The 18523-nt window shown below is 41.4% G+C and overlaps 1 protein-coding gene across 4 annotated transcripts in view; it reads right to left on the reverse strand.

Moving 5' to 3' along the window:
• The window catches only part of IQGAP2 (IQ motif containing GTPase activating protein 2), a 128594-nt gene extending 110284 nt beyond the window's left edge, over window positions 1–18310 (reverse strand). For all 4 annotated transcript variants that reach the window (XM_027634598.1, XM_027634594.1, XM_027634593.1 and 1 more), the window contains exon 1: window positions 18238–18310. In XM_027634598.1, coding sequence (XP_027490399.1) covers window positions 18238–18283 — 46 coding nt within the window. In that variant the 5' untranslated portion in view covers window positions 18284–18310. The remainder of the gene's footprint in view (window positions 1–18237) is intronic.
• Between the last annotated feature and the right edge of the window lie 213 nt (window positions 18311–18523).

The following is an 18523-nucleotide window of genomic DNA, read 5'->3' on the forward strand; positions in this document are numbered from 1 at the left end:
GAAGAGAGTTCTGCAATAAAGGGTGTTACGTGGCAGAGTAAGCCAGGCTGGGCTTTACCTGAGGACATCCAGCGACAAAATGTTGCTGCTAAAAAGATCGAAATACCACAGAACAAGGCATACACTACATCACAGTTATACAGGAAAAAGAGGCATCTAAACAAAGTCGTATGATTAAATTAATCAATTATGTAAATTTTGGGGTGAAACTGAGAGGAAAAATCTAAAATATTCCCTCACAGAGGGAATGTTAAGAATATGTCTGAACTACTGACAAGAAGTAATAAAAGTGCTTGCCTAAAAGCTCTCTATTTCAATTCATTTTAAATGTTGTCACCCTGTCAGTCAGTAGACACAAAACATGTGTGGTAAGACACTAAGTCCACTCATAGATATTCCTTCATAGAAAAAGCACAAAATGAAGAGTGTATATGAAACATATGGAGCAGTGGGCAGTACTAAAACTTAAATTGCCACACCTAACAAACTTACTCTGGCAGTCAGTATGGTGCACAAATTTTCTGATTCTTCCCACAACTGATTCAATGGAAATAAAATTATATTCTACTAGCAACTTCCTACATATGCTTATTCCACATATTTAACACAAAACCCCCAGTACCTACCAAGGGGTCTTCATAAATTGAGAGGCTCGATCATCTTCCATTTGCTGACATTCTGCACTTAGGCGCACCTTCATCTTTGTCTAAAATCATCCTGTGTAGGCAGTAGATAGGACTAGTTGATGTTTGAGCTTTGGTTACAAATTACAAAAACTTTCTGGTGTACCCTGATCCAAGACTGCCACTCTAGTTGTTGGCAAATACTTAGAGTTATGTCAACTGGTGACCACCAAGCTGCCAACTCAACCCAAGGTGCTCCGTGTACCTACAGTCAACGTGGTGCATGCAAGATTTACTAAATCTTAGTAACTAACATTAGCATGCAACATGAAGGCATTTCAACCTTCTGGATTAGAGCAAGTTTTCAGAAATAGGGCCACCACTTCTTTAATAAGATACAGTATTATTACTGAAACTAACAATCAGCCCAGATGTGCAAGAGCCACTGAAGCCATGACCTTACTAGCAGTCTGGAAAGAATCAAAACTTCAGGTTCACACAAGGTATGGTCACTTTACGCAAAGAACAAATACTGGCTGCATAAATGCTATCCAGTTGAGAGTTAACCCTCATGTCATATCCATGGCAAGAATTTTGGAGGCTCCAGGATCACAGAGGTAATCTACATTGATCCTGAGTTTACTGGAAATCTGTTAAATTGAAGCATGGTTTGAGTTGAAAGGAACCTTATAGATCACCTATTTTCAACTCTCCACCATGAACAGGGACACCTTGCACTAGAAGAGGGTGCTCGGAGCCCCACCCAACCTGGTCTAGGACACCTCCAGGAATAAGGCAGCCACAACTTCTCTGGGTAAACCTGCACCAGTGCCTCACCAGCGTCACAGTAAAGAATTTCTTCCTAATGTCTAATCTAAACCTACCCTCTTTCAGTTTGATGCCATTCTCCCTAGTCCAAACACTACATGCCCTTGCAAAAAAAGCCCCCTCTCTATCTTTCTTGTAGGCCACAATAAAGTATCCTGGAGCCTTCTCTTCTCCAGGCGAAACAATCCTGTTTTTCTCAGCTTTTTCTTACAGAAGAGGTGTTCCAGCCCTCTGATCATTTACATGTCTCTCCTCCAGATCTGCTCTAAAAGGTCCACATCCTTCTCATGCTTAGAGCCCCAGAGCTGGACACAGTACTCCAGGTGGGGTGTTATGAGCCTGAAATAGGGGGGAGGACTCACCTCACTTGACCTGCTGGTCACAGTAGTTTAGATTTGAGTTTAGTTTAAGAGGTGTTTCCCAGGTCTAATTTGCAACAGTTTTCAAATTAGCCCACAGATCGATGGATTGTACTTGTAAGTTATGCTAAAATTAAAACTTCTGTAATATGTAATGAAAGAGTATGCAGGGAAAAGCAACATTTGTTTCAATTTCTGAATACAAAATTATGGAACACTTTATGAGGCATGATTCTAAGTTATTCAGGGATAACCATTTCCCAAACAGTTTTTGTTATCTTAAAAACTGAGTCTGGAAAAAAAAAAAAAACCAAACAAACTAAAAAACCTACAACAGCGTTTAACGCTTCCTGGTCATTCGTTTGTACTCAGACATATGACTATCTGCAATAGTTCAAGAACAACACACGGCTACTTCTAGGAGCCAGACTCCTTAATAAGGCATTTGCCACAGACATACCAAAGGACTTCTTACACTGAAGAAGCCAAAGAAAGCAACAGAGGCTTTTATTTCTCAGGGCCAATCCCCCTCAGTTTTCTGCCACCAGAGACTTTTTCCCATGAAAAGTGAGACATGAGCACGGAGGAGGAGGGCTCTTTTGGCACCACAACAGGGTAGCTCAATGCACAAGACATAACGGATGATGGAGAGAACAAAATCCTCTTACAGTGATAGAATAGAATTTGTAAAGTCAGGATTGAGGGGCAAAAAAAAAAAATATACAGGAGCAAATACTATAAAATGCTGGGATAAAAGTTTTTTTTCACTAGAGTGTTTGAATTAAACATTAGCTAAAGCACATTTGGCAGGCTCAGCTGTCTGCTGTCCAGGACATGCAGCAGGCAAGGCAAGGCAGTATTTAAATCCACCAGTGAGAAATTCTGCAAATTCTTTATATTCCCCCCTCATACCTTCTTACCTCCTCCATCCAAGCTCATATCTGCATACCCAGTATTAGTACGGTCAAAAGTATTTAACAGAGTCATGTTGTCACACAAGATCCCAGCACAACAGGCCCTAGGCAGCATCCCACTTATGTCTGCCTATACTGCGAGGACATTAAGCATTTGTCATTACACTTCAGTGCTGTAGTTTCAAGAAAAAACTAGTTGTATTTTAAATGGTCACAGTGATTTAAGACATTATGTTATATAACAGCATATAACTATTTTGTCCTAGTTTGAAAGAGGCTAGTAAATTCAGTACCATCTTCTTATTCCTAGTAAAATTGGTACTTTCGGGTACCCAGCACCACAAGAGTATCTGCCCAGGGCAGTTCAACTCCACATTCACTCCTAGTTTGGCATATTCAGTTGCTGCACTGTACCAACACAGCACTAGCCAAGCCCTGTAACCAGAGCAGGTCTGAGCTGGCAATGCTCTGAGGCAGCCTCGCTGCTACCTGAGCTGTCCTGTCTGCTGTGAGGCAGGAACTCACAGCACTCCAAGGAAGCTGCAAAATACAGGAACAAGATACATGTACAGATATCAGAAAAACAACTCAAAGCTACAGGCACAGTTCCTCCCTGAGCCTCCACTTCCAATATAAACTTGCAGGTATCTATTGCAACAATTTATTAAATATGAAGAAGAAAGTATTGCCAACTATAACTGTGTGAATAGAGGTAATTCAATAGGCTACTAAGAAAAAACAGCTTTACAGCACCAAACACCTATAGCAGGTGTTCTCTTATTAAGGTATTTTGTACCCTCAGATATATTGTTATGCTGGAATTCATTTATCTTTGGATGAAAAATTGAAGGCTCTAATGAAAACAGCTTTCTATACACTTCCATTGTCAAAGAGCACAGTCACAAGCAACTAGCACTTGTCCCACAGCAATGAAATCAGGTGGCCTAAGCCTTTTTTTGTGTCTCCAGTTAAGGGTATTCAATCCATTCCCTGAACATTTGCTACAAGAAAGGGCTCTGGACAAAGGCAAACACTGCAAGCACTCAGAAACCTACCATAGCTGTGAACTTGGAGGGCAGATTCACATGATATAGTAGACTAATACATTTAGTTAAATTATGAGGGTCTACAATGTCACTTTTCAAATCTTTCCAACATCAAACTACTCTCCCCACTCCCTTAAAAATGGTTATATCTCTCCTAATCTAGTTATTTCTTTTTCGAAGCATACAGGTTCAGCTTTTAAAAAAAGTACACATGCGTCTTCTGGCCAGCAGACAGATATCTCTTCTCACAAACTGTGTATCACACAGGATCTATAGGGTCACTGTTCCGGACTAGATCTCACTGCCAGTCACTGCACAAACTGGGAAAACAAAAAAGCACCATTAACATGGGAGTGTTGAAACAGGTATCCAAGTAAAGAGACATCCTGATGCAAAATTAAAAATGTTTGCTAAGGTGGTCTTTCTCCCGAGCTTTCTCACAGAGCCTCATTCTGTGCATTTACTTTCCTGAGTCCTTCTCCCTTCATTTCCTTGAAAAACAACTTGTATCAGTCTTATCTGCTACCAAAAGTTCAGCCACATCTATTTACAGATACTGAGCATTATCGTAATACATAGACCTTGGGACTATCCTACCAAGGGGACAGGCGTGCAACAACAAGTGCAGTCCATGCTCTTGGTGCCAAGTGTCAAAACTGCTTCATTTCAGTCTGTCAGGTACCTACACTGGCAGAAGTCTGTAGGACTCCTCAGATGTGTCTCAAGATACTTCAATTCCCACAAAGTTTAGAAAAAGTCTCCTGTAACCACACAAACACAAGATAGCTTTGGCATTGAGCAATGGGCTGCCAGAAAATTTAACATTAATTTTTTTGCTTATAAGTATACAAATCCTGTACTCTGCTTTTAAACCTCAGGCTTTCTACAGTACCATCAAGTGAGACTTTGAGAGAGGTAAAACATTAAAAAGACACTCAGTAGTTCTAAAATTATCTTATTGTATGATGATACCAGAGCATGAACATCTCTTTTCTAGTAGGGTTCTTTAACCCTGTGCAGAAAAATAATATGGTTCACTTTATCTTAACTTCGGTATACTTATTCTGTGTGTTTGGAAGAACAAAGAGACAAAGTAATGGAGTTGAAGGAAGCAGATGAAAATCCAAATCCAAGTGTTGCCATCTAGGATTACAAACATGAAATTTATCAACCTATTGACCAATCGCTTCCACCTACATTTAACTGCCCGTCTCACTGTCTCCAGCAATATTCCTTAAAAAAATTGTAACTGTTTATCTTTGCATACCTGGCTAGGTGGTCACTCAAGGCACAGGATCACTCTCGAGGAGAAAAGACAATGCAGAAAGAATTGTGCCTTGCAGAATATACCACCTAAAGAGTCTTTCTGCTGTGCCTTTTGCAACCGGACGTGTCTATCTCATATTGGCCTTTTTAGCCACCAATGCGCTTGTGACAAACGTGGGTAGAGCCCTTCCCAAATCTTCGTTCACGAAGCCCAGCCACGACTGATGACTACAGTAAGAATGACATTTTTCATGTGGGTTTAAAAAAAATGCAAAAAACCAAGCCTGTTTAGTCAGACTAGCACATCACAGCGGCTTGAGGCATTCAAAATCATATTGCATATTCCAAAGGAATTTCCAAAAAGCTTTCCTTCTGCAGAGATTAATTCATGAGAAAACAAATAGTAAAGTGTCACAGATTTCTCTGCCACCTTTATACATCTACTGTTTTCTTAAATAAAGAACTTGTAATTTGAATTTCATGAATTTTGACATAATGATCATTTGCTCTGTTTCACTGGAAATAGTTTAACCTGTTCAGTATTTTTAGTAATATACATTAAAAATCCTCAATAAAAGAGCCAAAATGTTACCATATGGATTAAATTTCTTTACATTTTACCTCCTGTGACCACAATTCAACTTAACATAGTAGACTGTAAATGAAATAATGAAAAGGACAGTTTAATGTTGCCAGGCTAGTAGAATACACTATGCAACTATGACAGACAGAAAAATGTTAGTGTCTATAACATGTCTCGCTATCAACCCTGTAATTAGATTTAGTCGGAAGACAATGCAAGTCTCTTGTCTACAAATGCCATCAAATTTATTTCTAGTGTTAGGCAATTTATATTTCATTTTTCTCTTAAAAGAACTGCAGGTATATTTATAAGTCAAGTGCAGACACAGGCCTTCCTAAGAGGGTGAGTAACATGTGGACAGTAAAATACCATGACAATCAGGCAAAAAAAACTCTTCCAAAAGGCATTCACCCTTATGCAAGGAGCTGGAATTGGAGTCACAGCAAGTTAACAGGAAAAGGTGATGTGCCTGCAGCCTTCTGCGGAGCCCCAAAGACAACTTTCATTATGTGTAGTCACAGAGCCACTGCTTGTGGCCACAACCCCACCCATCAACATTGGTGCCTTGAGTACAGAGGAGAAAGCTACTGCAGAATCAAAGTGGAAGAACAGGAAAGTGGGGCTGGAGACCATCAGTAGGAAGGGCAGGGCATAGGCAGAACTCACTACAGTGGCAGCAGGAAACCCACATTCAGGCTTGTCCACCCACACCTCTATTATACTCCTCTTAGCTATTATTTGCATAGTAGAGCCTCTAAACTGGCAGCAGTAAGATCACCCTAATTATGTTGTTTAAGACATCTTAGCCAACACACAGGATCAGAATAAAGTACAAGGCTTACTGTGGCAAAGAGGAACCCTAGAGACTGAAGAAGGTAGGCATGTCTAATGATAGTTACTGATGCTTCACCAAAAGGTAAACTAGCTGAAGTCCAAAAGGAAGAGCATAACAGAAGGTTTTTCTGTCACTGTTGTTATTCTTCAGTAGAAATTCAAAAGACTGAACAGTAACCAACTAAGATAATGCCCTGCAAATGCTGCATAGGATTTTTTGCAAAATCAGGACCTTGTTCAATTTCTGCTTCAGTCTTGAAAGTGTCAAAAAGCTGATCTGCATTAGAGTTTGGGGCCAGAACAGTGATTTATAGATAGACTTGTAGTAAACCTCTACTACCCAGAGGCTGGTTAGAGAAGGGCTATTCTTGCATGGAAGAAAGAAGGAAGACAAAAACAGGGACAAGGGAAGTAAGAGAAAGGGGAAAGGATGAGCCACTCAGACCTCTTGAAAGAAGTCCAACATGGTATTCTGTTTGGGAGGAAAGAGTTACCAAATGGATTCAATATTCAGATCATTGGAGAGCTGACATAAAAAAGCTTCCTATCGCCAAACCCTCTACCGTAATCAACTGAAAATTGTGGTAAGGTGTAACTTAAAGAACAAGTAGGGCGACAAGTGGGAATTAGGGAATAAAAGAGAATTTGAGAAGAAAGCTGTGTTTTGTCGCTGAGTAACTCAGACAAAAGCAATAGGAATCTTGCTATGAATCATGAAATTTCAGAGGACTGAAACACCTCTTTAGGAAAAGCCATAAACAAGAGCACCATCACTGAGTAATTGGAAATCATCTTGAGAAAGACTGCAGTGTAGAAACTCTCAGCCCTGATATCTGGTCTTCATTCTTCCTTTGACAACTCATCATCTCCTGCTTCTTTCCCAGGCAATCTGTTGCAGAATCCTTCTACCAAGATCTGAATAAACCACCTGCTTCACACTTTCCAAACTCTGAAAGGAGCTCCAGAAAACACCTGAAATGTTGCAGCACATTATCCCTTCAAGATATAACATGTGAATATGCATGCCTCAAATTTGCAGCTTCAAATCTGGAGAACACATTTGCCTCTGACTGCTTGTTTTTTCATTCCTAAATAATTATTACAGTCACAGTATCTTCAAAGTTTGAAATTCAAATTCCTTGATTTACAGGCACAATGACTTTTTTTTTTTTTTAATCTTAGTGGAGAGAAAACACCTTAAGCATTACGGATAATAGAACTGAAAATTTAATTTGCACCTACAGACTCATAGAATGAGATTGAACTATTTTAATACAAAAAATGGCTTAAAATTCACAAGAACATAGAGAAATGCTGCATGTTACAAAATGCTAACATATAGATATGGTAGGTTTAAGTGATGAGCAGGGCCCTTGCGCACCCGGAGGCAGACACTGAACAGAGGAATGTTAGTTTTCACCTTCCTTCCAGCATTCCTGGTTCCCCCAGGAAGGCAGCTCAGCTGCTTGTGCAGCATGTCCCAAAACTGCTGTGCACTCAGCAGCTGTTTTTGCAGCTGGGATGACCCAGCACAAGGAGGAACCATCAAATAATGAATGGAGATGCAACATCAGGCTCAAGAGCTAAAATATCACCCCAAAACCTTGTGGCTTTGTCAACTGTGTTGGTCCACACAGAGACAGAAAGACACAGTGGATGGAGATGTACATCCTTTGTTTTTTGCAGGAAGGCAAACAGTGTGCCTGTGTAGGTATCCAGTTCAGAGGCAGTCCCATGCCAGCAACGACCTCAGTTATCACTCAAAGCCTGCTTGACTGCCTCCACTACACAGTAGGCAAGTGTTTGCCGAGGTATTGGTGCTGGCATTTCTGGCTCCAGCGTAACCTCCTCCCAGTATTTCCTGCTAGGTCACTTCAGGAGCACACTGCACAGGTAGGCAGATGTTACTTGTGGGACACTTGCCCACAGTGCTTGTGGACAATTCCGACCCTTATTTCTCCATATCCAGTAATATGAATTACTTTTTCCTTCATCATGAGGAGTAAAAACCATAGGAGAGAACAAAAATCATGAAAGGTTTGAGCCTTGAATAACAAACTTTTGAGCAAGGTTTGAAAAGAACTGACAAACCCTTAGCTTTTTACTCGGTATATCCAGTATCTATTTGCTGAGACTCAAAACTGCTCTGACTGACAACAACACATCTACCATTGCACATATCACTGCAAAATCATCAGATACAGAGTGAGCAAGATGTTCCTCCTAACTTATCAATAAACCAAGTACTTCATTTCCATGACTAAGTGTTGACAGCTGCACTCAGAAGATAAATTTTTGCCCAAACCATACATTCATAAGTTTCAAAGTATAACTATTTGTTCTACTGAATTTCCTCTAAACTGACAGAAACTTTGTCAATCTCATCTTGAATAACTTAATTTTTCAGGTTATTTGCTTATGTCTACTCCAGATCCCAAAGTAAAGTTTGGATTAATGGAGTAAATACTGACCACAGGGACAGTCTCCTCATTACCTTGAATTAATTTTCTCTAATGAAAGCATTGCATGTCAATGCTAAATAAATATCAATCATGAATAAAATATCAAGAGCACATCAGAAGTATTGTGTAAACACCTCAAAACAAGCATTCTGCTTGAAATAACAATGCCAAGACCACTAAAAGAAAGGAGGTATAACCAGCATTCAATCACTGTTATAGCAACCATGCTATAAGCAACACACATAAACTTAACATCAAACTAAGTTATGTGTTTGCAATTTTTGAAGTCTCTACTCAACAAAAAAATTTGCATGCTTAAGGATTGAGTATAGAATTTTATAACCTTTTGCAGAGCTGCAGTTTGTTTCCTTTTTTGAAGCACTACCTCAAAAATCAAGACTTTTGCTAGGACTTGTAACAGTTCTTCCTCCAAGCTTTGCCCTGGTTTCCAACTCACACTCTATGGTCAGCCTCCTTATAAAAAGGCATTTACAGTTGCTAGAGGGAACAGAGCAATGTAAAAAAAAATAGTTACTTCATGAGCAGTATCTTGCCCAGGTGAGTTTCTATCATTCCGATTCAATATGGGAACTATTTCTCAGGCTGTGAAGTGTGAGCACAAGTGAAATAACTCCTACCTATTTTGTAACAGTTTTCATGCAAATAGTCAACTTCCAAGAAAGTCTATAATTTATATCTGGAGAAATGATATTAAAATAACTTGATCACATGTAAATTTGCATCTGAAATGCATCCAAGAAGCTAGCGGAGACCAATTCTGGCTGCTCACTTCTTCATCCTTTTGGGAAGACCAGTTAAGCCTGTCAATGCCATCTGCAGCCTGGATGGAAGCAGCCTACCAGTCAGCATCTTCCTGACGTGGTTTTAGGAAAAAAGAATACAGTTGAACATTACAGAAATCTACCTGTTTTTACCAGAAACCTCTGCAAACATTTGTGAAGCTACTTAATTTTGCTCAAGTGTGGGGGAAAAAAAAAGAAAAAGGAAACTACTTGGAGTTATTGTCGTGGTTCAGTGCTATAGAAAACACCAGCAGCCCTTCTTTAGCCTGTTACTACCCACAGTGCCAGTAAATTTTGTTCATTTTTTTCTGTAACAGCTGTATCAGTGAAATCTTCAACAAAACCATGTGATCTTACTTCTCATTTTCTGTATGTAGATAGAAGTTGGAGCGCAAGGGGCTTACTTTACATGTGATAAAAGCTGTATATTTTCTGGACTATTCTAATCAATTTGTTAAACATCATTACCATAGCCAGAGGTGATACAAATTCAAAGTAGCAGGCAGTCACATGCAATCCATGCATGGTAAGCTGTCTATCCACCTTCAGTAGTCAGATGCCATGCAACTTCAAATGACAGACCAAGGCTAGTTCATCTCTCAGACTCCACTAAATCATAGTGAAGAAATCTGTGCTCACCTCCTCAGATCAGATGTAATGAAATCATGTTTATTATGTGTCTGGTTTTCTTAAAACAGCTGACCATTTTTGCATGGTAAAAGCTCTGTCACAGATTTATCTAAACATAATCCCCACTCTACACAGTACTTGTTCATGTTCCTTTTCAGTTACACCACAGCATACCCATGCTGATATTTCAATGATTATTTATTCTGCTATACTGTATTGAAAACATACGGAATTTAAGACTTGTTTACCACTGAATAGAGACCATCCAGTTATGACTTGGGAAAATCAGTTGGGCTTGAAAAACTAAAAATCCCAGAGATAAGCAGCACATACCACAAGTTACATCTCATCCCCATGGTTTTGAGGCCCTGTAAGTCAAGAGTAATTTTAACAACAACAAAAAAAGAGTTGAAAAAGCATCTTGAATCTTACTTTATGTACGAAAACCATTTATTTTTCTTTCTTTGAGTAGTCTAGTATTCATGCAGTTTCTTACAATTTTCTTACCACTGTAGCATTGCCTGCAAACACTACCATGCCTTTACTGACATGGATTTATGAAATTATAGCACTAAAGACAAAATTATTTCAAAAACATTTCTGTAATTCAAAACTTCCTGGGCAACAGGAGAACTGAGAGCAGCTCCAGCCCTGGCAGGCAGAGAGGGTATCAGAGTGTCAGTGGCATCACAGCAGAGGCAGCTACGGGCAGATCATGATGATGCATGTGATGCTCCTTCCTGTGTGCCCCAGTCTGCTCTTGAACTCTGCCTGCATGTCTTCCTGCCCTACCGTACACACGCTTTCCAGATGTCTATGTGCAGCAGTAGCATAACTTTAATTTGACCTCCCGTTCCTCCAACTGCATGTGCTAACCCCTGCTCCAGCTACTACATCATATTGGCAGACCTGCCTGTGGGTTCATACTGCAAGCCAGACTGAAGACCTAATCCAGCCAAAAATAATTCCATAGAAGAGTCAAGATTGCTTCTTGCACCAGCAAAGCTGACTGAAAACATACTCAAAATCACAGCTTCAGAGTGCAGCTTCAGAGCAATTTAAACATCTTTAAATTCTGCCTGCTACAGTCCCACCTGGTTAGAGTTATCCTGCCTCGGCCAGCAAGCAGAGCTGTGAGACCTGCAGTCACCCCTTGAAGAGGCCAAGAGGTGACTGCAAATCCAGTAACGCAAATCAGCTCTGCAAGGAGAGATTAGCTTCCTGACAGATTGGGTATTCATGCCATCATATGAGCATTGGCAGGAGGTGAAGACCACAGCAGTGTGACACAGCAGCTGAAGACATTTTGGCACATTCAGGCTGCTGAAACCTCACCAGTTACAGCATCCTGCAGCAAGGCAGGAGATTGGATCCCAATGTAATTAACACCAGTTAAAACCAGCAACTTTTCTCAAAGATAATGATCCTAGGCACAAGATTGTGTTCTGGCAAAGCAGACCCCCGTCCTTGTTTAGTTTTCAAGTTTTTTTACCTTGTTTCTAATCACTTCAATCAGATTAGGCACAGATATCTCCTGTAATATCTATGATTCCCCAAAACATCTTTGAAACAACCCCTTAAAAACACCAGTGAAACACTTACTGGTCTATAATTTAACCTTACAACCCTCGATATAAGGTGGTTGCCCTAATGAAGCACACTTCTGTACAGAGTTTAGGAATTTCCCATTCCAGCTGCCCCTGGATCTGTGTTGTGCTCCTTGAAGCTCTGAGGCTCTAATCCTGCAAATATAACCAGTTTACTGAGCAGCTTTACAAATTAAGCACAAATGCAGGAGGATATCCTTAATTTTCAGGAGGAACAGACAGTAGAGGATTGATAGCATGCATGACTACAAATTGCTCTTCAGACTTTGGAGCCTGGTAAGAATTAGTTTAAACACCTTCCTGTATGCCACAAAAGCTTTTACTGCACTTTCAAAGAAGTGGGTCAGAGTCCACAGGAGAGAACTGGCAGAGACCACATTCTTCATCACACATTTTAGCAGAAACCACTGACTGCTGAGCACACACGCAGGCTAAGACAAGCACCTGAGATGAGGATAGTACTTTCTGACAGCTTTGCAGCCTCACTGGCGGGAAGGGCTGGACCACACCTTGAGGCAGCAAGTCTTATGGGCTGTCAGCAGTTTATCAATGGTTGAGAGTCAGATCTCTGAAGTGCTCCTTGAATCTGGTTCTTGAAGAATTCATAGCTGGACAACCTCAGCTTAGGCAATAAGTGATAACAAAGAACTGACATAATTCCTCTCGATAACTATTTCTTGCTAGTACATATTAATTTGAAGAAAATGATAATTTAACACCGAGATCAGCCACCAGCACAGGTTCTTAACGGCTGTTGCTTACACATTTCAAAAGGTATTTAGAAGCTGTGTGGAATTTATATGAACCCCTTTGGTTCAGTATCCAATTTTCTCCCTCTCCTGCCACCCTACCAAGGCCCTCAGCCACCACAGAGAACCCTGCAGGCACTGCCTGCCCCACCAGCCCATCACCACCACAGACCACGACCCTAACTCTTGTCCTGTGCCACAGCAACTGGCAAAACACAACTGGAGTAGTGCCACGGGCAATGTGTTGTTCTCCAGCACAACCCTGTCCCTGTGTCAGACACTCAGCAGCCTCCTTCTTCCCCGAGCAGTGAAAATAAGGCAGTATGTGTCCAGCAGTCAACCCTCTGCTGAAGGGGTTGACTCAGGTTGAAGAGGACATTGTTGTTTTCTGAAGGTGAGCACAAGTGCCAAGGTGCAGGAAGTGCTGACCCACGAACAAGCCATGCAGGACACAGCTCCTGCCCCTGTCTCATCAAGATCAACAAATGAGGTGCCCACAGCAGGTACCCCTCCCCACAATAGGGGCACCCAGCCCTTACCCTCACCCCCACAATCATGGGCCCCAGGCCAGAGTGGGTACAGCTCCTCCCCTGTCCAGCACCTGCACTTTCATTCCATAACACACAGTAGTTCAAGGATACTTGTTCCAAAAAAACAACGAAAGAGCCTGAACAAATGAAGCCAACACAGCAGGTTAATAATTTCCTGCAAGGAACAGAGCACAGGAGAGCACACTTGCTTATCATCCCATTGAAATATGACCCACCAGTCCCGCCTGTCACCGCCAGGCTTTTTTTTTCTGCCTTACATGTAAAGTTATTCCTAGTAAATCATAGTCAGCTTGAATCAGCAACAGTATCAAGCAAATCTTGATCTAGAAAAAATGAAACACCACTTATCAGAATAGGTGAGCTGCAAATCTATGTGCTTCCTCTTCCCTGCCTCAAGTATTGGACTTGATCTAGCACACTCTTACCTGCTATAAATCCTGTTTCCAGCACAATATTAAGATTTCCTGTTTCAACAGCATTCAAGTAGTTTTAAGCGTGCTGTAACATAGCTCTATCCTTTCCCTACCATGAGAGTTCAGGGGAGATGAAATTGCTTTGTATAAAAAGCACACAGAGAACCACTCCTACCAAGTGAATTATGTGCACTTGGTTCAACAAAGCAGTTAAACTTTCTGAGTTCTCATTCAGCAGTTTAATTATTAGCAACCTACAAAAGAGTGGAAGAGATAAACAGTGTAGTTGGTTGCCAAATAACACCCATCAATAAAAAAGGAGAAAAGTGTTCTCACAAGCCACGAGCACTACAAGAAAGTATACACCCAAAAGAGTATATATGCATAGAATAAAGTTGGTTTGCTTTTTTTTTTTAGCTTAAAGAAATCCCATCTGTTTTCACTTAGAAAAATCCTATGGAACTTTTACCAAAAGATTTTTCCCTGCTTTTAAATTGAAAAACAGTCATTTATTTCCCTGCAGTTAAAAGGCATGCAGAAAAATTTATAGCTTTTTAATGTTAAAAGCTTTTTGAAAAGCCACTGGTTTGCAAGCTTTCACATCCTGCTGAATAAAGAAGGTAGGTGTAGTCTCACAGAGAGGCGTGGGCTGTGTTTCACTTCAGGTTTGCCCTGCCTGTCACCACAGGCAGAACAGTGCTCCCTCATGAAGCTTTATGTTTGTAATTTGTCTCATCTCCTAACTCCTAGTGCCAAACAGTAGCACTTCTGGGAGCCAGGAGGAGAAAGAAGTACAAGCAATGCCCTCATCACTGGATACCGAAGTCAGTTTTCCTCTGTATTTACCCATCATCTATGCACAGTGAAGAGTCTTACCTGCTTGTCTTCAATAGATGATTGATGATGAAGCAATACCCACTCAATACCCAGGGATTTGGGGCATTTGTTAATTCAGCTACTCTGAGCATGGAAATGCTTGAAATCCTTTGCAAATCCAGACACTCATGGCCTCACTTACTGTAGCTTTATTACATTCCTGGAAGTGCAGTGAAGCCATTCAGACATTTCATGAAAACTTAGAGCATTTCTTTCTGCACACAGATGTCAGGGAAAATTACCTATAAAAGACCTAAGAGTGTCAGGAAATAGGCATTCTCAAACATACATCACTGCCTGATTTGCTATCTTCCTATGTTCAAAACTTTATGTTCAATCTGTGAGACACCTCCAAGATTAATACTTTTTTCTCTTCGTAATCTTCCACAGCACCAAACATTTTTATTGTAAAAATGGCTCATAGCTCTAGTTATAATACAAGTGCCAATTCTCTGAAATTCTGTGAACCTCTGCACCTGATTGAAATAAACCAGGCAACAGCTGTAGCTAGATTGGAAAACAGCTACATAAATTCAGTTGCAGTGCTCCTGTTAACATGGTTTCTGCTGTATAAGCTGCTTTCTTGTAATTTTATGTTCTCACTTGAGTTGGTACTGGAGATGAATATCTGTCTGAAGGGCTCAGTGGAACACTAACAGAAATCTCTACTGCATCTCTTTTAAACTACTGACGACACAGCAGACCCAAAACTGGAGGCACCTTTCAATAAGCAGTCCAAGAAGCCACAAGGCCTGTGGCCCTACCAGGATAAGAGAAGGGTCAAAGACTTTGCTCTGAGCTCCTGATTCTCCCATTAACCGTGTTCATCCTGAACTAGTGCCCACCCTAAAAGGGATTGCCTTATTTCATTTCATTCAGCTATTTCCTGACTTTAAAGACGGAAATTATCAGCTCTGAGAATTTCTACATGTTCTTTGAGTTATTATATTAGCAAAGCTGTAATGAAAAGATAGTTTTTAAGTTAGAAGCATGTTTTCCCAATTCTTATGTAAGGTCTTATGCTCAGGGATGCTTTTTTCCCTCCAGTGGTATTCATCAGTCTACAAAATGTAGCTGAGATCTGCATATGTCTTCCTCTCTAGTTATCAAGACAAAATGCTACTGATAACTATGCACTAATTCATATAGTGCCTTACAGAAGATTATCATAGTAAAATGCTAATGTTCTTCAGAGCAATATACAAACTCTGCCAAAGTCTGAAGCCAAAGTCAAAAGTCCAAGTTAAGTTAAATGCTTAAAACACTTCTAGATCAGTAAAACGAGGAGTCTCAGAAAAGTGACAGCCTAACTTGGACAACTTAATAACTGTTTTAGGAAATCCAGCATATATGTGGTGTTCCTAACATAGGGAACCATTTGACAGTGATACAAAGTGCAGTTTCAGTTGCACAGGGAACCTACAACTTATGATGGGCTTTCATAAGACCTCAGATAGTGCTAATGTAAGTTTTCTAGGTAGGTAGCCTTTTCTTTTTTTGTTTTTTTAAAATACCGATTTCTTCCTCTTCCCAAAATGGCAGGCAAATGCAGTGTAGATAAAGCATATTTATTTTTTTAGACACAGGCTAAAAAAACCAAACTTGCACCTCTTCTTGTCACTACAGACAAGGCTGTGGCTTGTTCTTTGGGATATGGAGTTCTCCATGGAGTTCTTTGGTGTATTTTTTAAAAAGTAGAGCTATCAGCTTGGCATATTTAAGGAGTTTTTGCCTAGTCCCTTGAAAGGAATGTAATTTCAAAGGTTCCTGCAGAAAAAAACCTCCATCCTAAAAAAAAAAAGTGGATGCAGTTTAGTACAGCAGCCGTAGCCTCTTACTCGGGGAAGGCCAGAATAACTACCAGAGCCTGAACAAGCAGACAGTATTGATCAGAGGGGAGATACCATTAGAAAAGACAAGACGTGTCCCTGGGACAGGTGATTAAATATCAAGACTGGTTACAACTCAGAACACGAACTTTTCCATGGTCACCACAGCAAAATGCTCTGAACCCTCATAGGAAAGTATAACCACTGAGAGGATAGACTGTATCTTTAAAACTTTATTTAATATCCTTTATATGGCCATTCTTTCATACAATAAATAAGGCCTAAGATCCTTAAAATACTCTGAGGAGCTCTGACACCAAAGGAAATCATTCTCAGCACTCAGCCAGGAATCAAAGCACAAAGGATGAACCCTTTGCTTTAAGTCAAAGCTTCATCTTTGGCTACATTGGAATTCATGTCAGACTAGCAACATTCACCTCTCCAGACTCACATCTTCTCAGACCAGCCAGACCAGATTTGCACAGGAAAACCCCAGCTGCTGGAGTCTTGATGGGCACACCACGTACATTTCTGCCCCTCAGGAAAGTGGATGAACTGAGGCTGTAGCATGATGCAGCACACCACCTGGACACTGCCCAACCACTTGTGCCAGAGCACAAGCAGATGAGAGGACTGGGAGATGGGTTGCACAGGTGAAATATTCACCTTTGCTAACACACTAGCATGGGCACTCAGACTATGCCTGTAGTAGCCAGTGAATGTACCTTCACAAGTCTCTCATCTGTCTACTGGGTAAAATAAAAGTTGAACCTACAGGCAGGTTCCATAAACTGCCCTAACTGGCAGGCATCAAGAGAGGAAAACACTCAGGGAGACATGGCGTCCTCCAAGCTGAAGGTCTCACTGTCAAGCACCACCTTTTCTATCTGCCCTAGGTGGAAGCAAAGTGGCCCCTAACATTGTCAAGGGTTTTTGTGCTTCTTTCTAAAAAGAGATTTCAGAACCGGTTTTAAACAAAGGCTACTATGATAAGAACTGAGAAGTGGCTCATTAGACCACAGGATGCCAGGGCTGTTGTGAGCTTTGCAAATGATTTGCATGTTCACGTTTTGCAATGCCTGAAGTATCAGAGGTATTTCTTGGAGGGCTGGCACATGCCCTGCTCTGCCCCATGGGAGTCAGAAAAAGCACAGCCGAGTGAAGGATCCCAGCACGTCACAGCATTGCCGAGAGAGCCCTGCAGTAGGAGGAGTGAAGGTGCTTCAGGGCTTTTTTTAAGTGCAGGTTTGGGAAGTGCATACAGTTCCACTGAAAAGAGATGCCTTGTGCCTGCATAGTCCTTTCCCTCACCCCAGTTATTGTTTAAAGTTACAAAGTTCTGAGCCAAAGTTATAAAACTAGAAAGCAGGCAAAGTTCTAAAACAAAGTTATAAAATTAGAAAGCAAGGTTTAACTTTATAATCCGAAATTCCGAAGTGATAATCCAAAGGTTACAAAGTTACAGCCCGAACCTACCGTCACAACTCAAGTTACGAAGTTGTAACCCAAACCCATACCTATAACATGAAGTTATAAAGTTAAACCAGAAGCTCTAACTCTAACCTAAAACTACCGAGCTGCAATGCGGAATCAATAGCTATAATCCATTCAGAAAGTTGCAGAACAAAACCTAGCCCCATGAAAACCTGTTCAAAACCCAGCCGGAGCCGGCTGCGAGCTAACCTAAAAGGAGCCGGAGCGCTGCGAGCTGCCGCAGTCTGCTGGGCGGGTTTTATCTTCCCCTCAAGTCGCTCTTTCGATATCAAACAGAGAAAGCCGGCAAGGGCGGAGGACAAAAAAAAAGAAAAAAAAAAAAAAAGATAAATAAGAAAAAGCCCCGAAGCGCCCCCCCGACCCCACTCACAGCCGTAGCGGGGCCGCTGCAGGGACGGCAGCTCCTCATGGTGCATCCTGCCGCCGTCGGGAGGGACGGCGTCCGCCCCCGCCCGCCCTTCTTATGTGCGGCCCGGGCCCCGCTGATTTGCTGCCGCCCGCGGCCGCGACCGCCCCGCGCGGGGCCGGGGCCACCCGGGGCGGCTCCGCGGGGCCGGGGGGCACTGCCGGCCGGGGGGTGTGCGTGTGCCGCCAGGACGGAGAACAGGAGAAAGCGAGGAAAAAAAAAAAAAAAAACAACCAAAAATCCCAAAACA

The sequence above is a fragment of the Corapipo altera genome, unplaced genomic scaffold, assembly GCF_003945725.1.
Source record: "Corapipo altera isolate COAL_440 unplaced genomic scaffold, ASM394572v1 61411, whole genome shotgun sequence".
NCBI lineage: Eukaryota > Metazoa > Chordata > Aves > Passeriformes > Pipridae > Corapipo > Corapipo altera.